Genomic DNA, 6,817 nt, shown 5'->3' with positions numbered 1-6,817 from the left:
ACCAGGTTGGAAAAGACCCACCGGATCATCGAGTCCAACCATTCCCATCAATCACTATCCCATGCCCCTCAGCGCCTCGTCCACCTGGCCCTTAAACCCCTCCAGGGAAGGGGACTCAACCCCCTCCCTGGGCAGCCTCGGACAGGGACCAATGACCCTTTCTGTGAAAAATTTTTTCCTAATGTCCAGCCTGAACCTCCCCTGGTGGAGCTTGAGGCCATTCCCTCTCATCCTGCCCCCTGTCCCTTGGGAGAAGAGCCCAGCTCCCTCCTCTCCACAACCTCCTTTCAGGTAGTTGGAGAGAGCAATGAGGTCTCCCCTCAGCTTCCTCTTCTCCAGGCTAAACACCCCCAGCTCTCTCAGCTGCTCCTCACAACTCTTGTTCTCCAGCCCCTCACCAGCTTCGTTGCTCTTCTCTGGACTCGCTCCAGAGCCTCAACATCCTTCTTGTAGTCCCTCACCCTCCCCAACTCCCCGCCCCGAGCTCGCTGTCCCCAGGCCGTACCCGCCGCTCCTTCCCGCCCTCCAGGGAACCCTCAGGCCCTGAGGCGGCGCCCCACCCCCCCCTCACCTGTTCCCGCGCGCGCCGCCCCGCCCCGCCCGCCATTGGTCGCAGGCGCTCCCCGAGCCGCGCCCCGCCCGCTGCTGATTGGCTGAGACGTTCCCGGGCTGTGATTGGCCCCTGCGGGGCGGGATCTCCGTGGCGATTGGCTGGCACGGAGAGGGTGGGCGGGGTCCCATTGTCTGGCACAGAGGGGGGGCGGGGTCCCATCGGCGGGCGGGCCGAGTTCCATTGGCTGCTGGGAGGAGTGGGCGGGGTCCCACGGGCGGGAGGGCGTGGTCCCATTGGCGGGTGGGGGAGGTGGGCGGGGCCTCTCTGGCAGGTGGGCGGGGTGCCATTAGCGGGGCCTCCCCGGCGCGGGGCGCCAGCGCTCCGGGGCCGCCATGTTCGGCGCGGCGGCGGCGGCGGCGCGGGGCGCGGGGCGGTGAGCGGCGGCTGAGGGCGCACCGGGCACCGGCGGGTTCTCCTCTCTGCGCTCCGCCATCCGCCCCCGGCTGCGCAGGGAGGGCGGCGAGGGAGCCCGAGGCCGAGACGGAACTTCCTGGCGGGACTTTGAGCAACTTCAGGCCGGGACGGGGCCGCAGGTGCGGGGCGACCCGGAGGGAGCGGGGCCGGGGGCGGAGAGCGGGGAGGAGGCGGCACCGCGGGGGAGGGGGCGATGTCTTTGCTGTCCCGGGTGGCTCTGTCCTGTCTCCAGTCCCCCTTTCGCCTCAGTGTCTTGCCCTCCCAGTCACCCTCAGTGTCTCAGCCTCTGTCACCCCATGTCACCCCAGTGTCCCAGCCTCCTCTGTCACCCCTGTGTCACCTCAGTGTCTCAGCCTCCCCTGTCACCCCACTGTCACCTCAGTGTCTCAGCCTCCCCTGTCACCCCACTGTCACCTCAGTGTCTCAGCCTCCCCTGTCACCCCACTGTCACCTGAGTGTCTCAGCCTCCCCTGTCACCCCATGTCACCTCAGCGTCCCAGCCTCCCCTGTCACCCCGTGTCACCCCAGTGTCTCAGCCTCCCCTGTCACCCCTGTGTCACCCCAGTGTCTCAGCCTCCCCTGTCACCCCTGTGTCACCCCAGTGTCTCAGCCTCCCCTGTCACCCCAGTGTCACCTCAGCGTCCCAGCCTCCCCCGTCACAGCCCCTGTTGCTAGAAGTAGCTGAGTTGTTTCCCAGGAATGGAGTGGAAAGGGCTGCGGGTTCCCCCTCACCCCTTGGGAGAGGAAAGGTTGGGATGTGAATTCCGGAGTCTGCCTGGTACCTGTGGCCCTGCTTCCCAGACAGGGGGCTTGAGGAGGCGTCTGGAGACGTATTTATCTGTATCTATAAGGGAACATGGGGGTGGCTTTGAATAACCAGGGTATTTGTCAGTCCTTGATAGTAAAGGTAGAGTTTTGGGATAAAATACTCTGCTCTTTGGGAAAAAAAGAGTTAGAAGCTGTATTTGTTAGAAGCTGTATTTGAAAAAAAGAGTTAGAAGCTAAATGGTGGACGAGGTGCTAAGGGGCATGGTTTAGTGTTTGATAAGAATGGTTGGACTCGATGAGCCGGTGGGTCTCTTCCAACCTGGTGATTCTGTGATTCTATGATTAATAAATATCTATGAATAAATAGAGATTTTTTGGTCCGTTTTTGGCCAAGAAGGAGCTGCTGGATGTTTTCTTAAAGAACATCTGTAAACTACCCAGTGCAATTTAGTTTTGCAGAAATAGTCCAAGTGTTTAACTGATCTTATTTAATTTCTGTGGAGGTCAGTGGTCTTGTATATTTTCCTTTTGATTTCTATGCAAAACTGTTTGCATTTATAAAATTTGATGCAACTTGTTTGTTTAGTTGAGTGTGTGTATATTCATCTATATTCTGGTTTTCTTTCTGTGCAGCTGGATTGAAAATCATCTGGAGGAGAAACTCTTATTTCACATGCGAAGCTATTCACTTCGGAATTAAATGAGTTATCCATCTTGAATGAACTTATTTCTATAAGCTTATAATTTCATTTAGACTGCTAAATACAGACCATGCCTAGCAGAATGGGCTCAAAAATTGATTTGAACAAAGACTTCATCAGAGTAAAAACACACTATAGTGGGTAAGTCAGCATGTTTTCTCCTCTGTATTGTGTCCTGTCTGGTTTTGAAGCATATTGAGCAGGGGTGCGCAGACTGACCTTGTGATAGAGTAGGCAGGGTGCTGATGGGTTTGTAATTAATGTCAGATCAGGTAGGTAAACTTCAGCTTGTAGCTGTGCTTCTGTATTGAGTTCTTTCCTTATGTCCAGTTACGTGATTTTTATGTCTTCATTTTGTCACCTGTGAATGGAAAGTCTAATAGATTTTCTTAATTAACAGTTAATTTATCTGTAGGTTAAATTTTTATATGGAACTTTGCTTAGTAGGAAACATAGGAGAGCTGCCTTAGCTCTGTGAGGGAAGGCGCTATAAACACAAATGGAACTTAGCCTAAACAGTTTGGGATAGCCTGCTGGCAGTGTTGGTGTAAAGAGAAAGGAGTGTGTTTGTGGCATGTATGCAGAAATGGAAGAGATGATAATACTTCTGTCACTATTAGAGTTCATGTGTAATTATAATAAATGTTTTTCAGTAAATGACTACTGTAGCTTCTCCTGCAATGCTATATTCAGTAACTTCCATTAGCAGTGAAGTCTGTAATGTGTCGATTTACAAAATGAGTTCTAATCTCAATGAGCTTTGGTTCTGTGACTAAGAGCTGACCGTTGTCAGTGTTCCAGGCTGTGTAACTGGTGATCTCGGTGTCTCTATTTAAGCACTATGCTCATCTTCGGAACAAATCTGACAAACTGCAGGAAATAATTGATGCTGTATTACTTCACAATTAAGAAGCTCACTCAGATAGCTTCTAAAGAATTAAAATAATAGTAAAATATATAATTTTTAAATACCAAGTAAAAATCTAAGCATGAGGAAGTTCTGAACGTGTGAATGTTGAGTCTGTCTCTGTGGAGCCCTAGTATCTCAGGTATTCGTGTTTCTAGGTGTGACGGAGTTCCTAACATAGCACACTATAAATAACTGCGTAAGTAGATTGCAAAAGAAAGTAAACTTGTGTAATTCTTATTTCATTATTTCAGTTAGTTTATCTGGTTAAGACCAGGTTACTTGACATCATTTCATTTAAATAGAGCAGTGATGCAGTATTCTTTGCATGGTGACACACCTAATCTATCAGTGTGAATGATTCTCTTGCTCTAGCTGGTCATACGTAACTTAGGGGTCACTAGTTCTCTGTAGTACTTTGTAGTGTCCAGTTTCAGACATTTGACAAAAAAAGTGTCCTGTGGCGTTCGATAGTGTTAAACAGTGAATGATTTACGTTCATCTGTGCCCTGATTACTTAATGTGGCTATATAGACATTGTGACTAAACACTGTAAATCTCAAAGGAACACGGACATCGTTGAGATAATAATTGACTAATTATCAGTGTTTGCATCTGTAACAGCTGCTACTTAGCATGCTTCAGCTATGTTTTGTCCAATAAGAAGTTTATTAATTTACATGTAGAATGGTAGTGCTACGTCACAACAATTTCAGCAATTTAAGGCTGATTGGTATTTGTCAGTGTTAGCTGAAGTTCATAGTGTGAATGGTAGTGTGTTATCTTACTGCATAGTTTAACTTTTTTAATATTATCTATTGTGAAAGCATGGTTGTCTAGAGCTACCACGGATTTGTAGCTGCTTTATTGCATGAGTAGCTTGAGGTGGCCGGGTGTCAAGTAGCGAGCTGCGTTTGTTAGTGACTGTCTTGATGCAAGGGATTGCACAGACGTCAGGTCATATTCTGAGAACTGGTTTTGTTTCTTACTTTTATAAGTGCATAAAATATGACTTTTTTTTGACAGGGAGATGTTCTTAAACTGCGCCTCACCTGTTAGCTCGCAGTACTGTACAATAATGCAGTTTTTTGAGTTGGCGTTAGCATACGTGTTTCGTTTTCCATTGCTGACAAAGGATTAAGTTGCTGTTCTTTGAGAACTTTACAGTTGGTAGATTAAAGGTATACTTGAAAAGGTAGCAGTGCTTTTAATCTGAACTTGGAACTTAGTACAGTTCTTTAAAAGGATTGTTTAAGAGCTTTGCTTGCTGTATTTTTTCTCGGTAAAGCCAAAATGCAAAGTTGTTGGTGCATGTCTTTGAAATGTAAGTCATAGAATTTAAGATTTTTAATTCAGTGTAGTACATTTTGGCTTCTGGTTGAAAGACTTAAGTTGTCAGAATATACCATATAACTTGTTTTCTAAATGTGTTGTCACACACTGAAAATGGGAGAACTGTCTCAGTTGTGTTGGGAAGCCTCTGGTTTACTTACTGTATTGAACTGAGAGAGGAAAGAGTTAAATATGCCAGACCCATTCACTACAAAACTGCTTCCTGACTATCCCCCAGGATGTTTTGAAAGCACTGAGATGACTTAAGTACAGCTCTTCTTTCCTCCTTCACTCCTTTAATCAGATGGTTTCCTTGAGCCTGTAAATTGAGAGAAACAGGAGAAAGTCTGGTTTGTTTCCTTAGGTTTTGTTCTGCATATTCTTTGCTTTTTTTCTTTAAATGTTTGTCCTGCTTTGAAAATATTGTGTGTGCTTTCATTATATGAGGAGTTATTACATTAGTGGGAGCATTTTATTTTGTGAGTATGATTTTGCAGCTTAGAGCCCATAGGTAGCCTGCATATTCCAACAATTTCATCTAATGCAGTTATTTTCTGACAAAAGCTTATGATCTCATCTCATGCAGGGACATCCTGATAACAAACTTGGATGCATCGATTAACTATGATGAACTTTGTGATGAAGTGCACGAGATGTGTAATTTGCAGCAGGAACAGCCAATTACCCTCAAGTGGATTGATGATGAAGGTATTGTGCTGCAATGCTACTTAGGCATTCTTCAGTTTATTGCTTAGTGTGGTACAAAGAAGGGGCACTGAGGAACCTTGTATAAACAAGTTTCATACTGTGGAGTTACTGTTCGTTTCTGAATACCAGGGTATTATAGATCAGGCATTGTGGAGAAATTAGCCCCCAAATGTAAGGTTGTACTGCAATTGAGTTCAATTTTGTAGAAGTGAAGGCTTTATAGAATTTTATTGCTTTAATATTCCATACTTCCATGCTGAATGCCAAGTTTGTTTTAATTTCAGACTTTCATAGGCCTAATACTGTATCCCTCAAAATTCTGTATTTTCAATTCTTAGAAAGATCACTGTTTGATGTTTTTAACTCTGACAACTTCTAAAAAAACATAGGCTTTTATGTCTTATGAATTGTGATTTGTCTCTTGAATAAGTGTGTTCCTGAGTAGCAGTGCAATTGTAATATCAGAAGACAGGTTTTAACTCTTTCAGGATTTTTATATTTTGTGCAAGGTAGGTACTAACAATTCCAGTAATGAGAATGAGTTTTCTGTGGTGATTGTCCCCACGACTGCATGATTGTCACTGGTTGTCTTGTTGATTTTATTAATGGTTGAACATACCCTACTCAAGAACTAGAGGGGGAAAGCTGTCTATATTTAAAGGAGCATTCTGCTAAAGTGCTTGTTAATGTCCTGTTGATGTAAAATACAGTGGTCAAACATGAAATAAAGATGACTTGAATTTGGTTTTGTCTTTTTTCACTTGGCTGATACTGCACAGCAGCATTTGTTGAAGATTATGGCCATTAATTAGCAGAAATAAGTATTCCCCATTCCCAGTATACTTAAAATAAGTTGTGTCCAGGAAAAGAAAGTGAATGAGAGGAGCCGTTTAGGAAAAATGGTGTAAACTTTTATTTTAGTGGATTGCAGGGTTGATAAAATCCTGTAAAAACAATTTGTTGTAAAAGTATCTGATTCATACGTTGTTCCTGTGGGAAAGGGTGGTATTGCCAGATCTCATCGTTCTGAGTTATCCTCAGATGTAAAGTGGTTTATCATTATTATTCCACAAATAGTTGTATGTGAGAGAAATTTAACCTCTCTGTAGGCTCTGCAATATTGGCATAATGTGAGATGGGTCTGCATGTTTCTTTCTGCTGTGACGTGGCAGTTCTCTGCAGCTGAGGGAATGGTGAATGTTCCACAGAGTCACAGTAGTCGAGAGCAACACCCTCCCTTGATTGCTCATGTACAATGTATTGTGACGTACTGCAGTGTACTGTGCCTGCCTAAGTGGATTTATGGATTAATTACCTAGTTTTAACTAAAATAACCCTCACAAGGTAGTGCTAATAATGTAAGCACAAGCAGGC

General features: G+C 45.2%; 1 protein-coding gene across 1 annotated transcript in view; it reads left to right on the top strand.

Annotated features, from left to right (window-relative positions):
- Nucleotides 1–1,001: 1,001 nt before the first annotated feature.
- Nucleotides 1,002–6,817, top strand: part of PRKCZ (protein kinase C zeta) — a 44,598-nt gene continuing 38,782 nt past the window's right edge. The window contains exons 1-3 of the mRNA XM_069874574.1: nt 1,002–1,146; nt 2,429–2,637; nt 5,322–5,443. Of these exons, the coding sequence (XP_069730675.1) occupies nt 2,567–2,637; nt 5,322–5,443 (193 nt within the window). The 5' untranslated portion in view covers nt 1,002–1,146; nt 2,429–2,566. The remainder of the gene's footprint in view (nt 1,147–2,428; nt 2,638–5,321; nt 5,444–6,817) is intronic.

The sequence above is a fragment of the Phaenicophaeus curvirostris genome, chromosome 22 (genome assembly GCF_032191515.1).
Source record: "Phaenicophaeus curvirostris isolate KB17595 chromosome 22, BPBGC_Pcur_1.0, whole genome shotgun sequence".
In the NCBI taxonomy this organism is placed as follows: Eukaryota; Metazoa; Chordata; class Aves; order Cuculiformes; family Cuculidae; genus Phaenicophaeus; species Phaenicophaeus curvirostris.
This window is presented reverse-complemented; position numbering and strand designations above follow the sequence as displayed.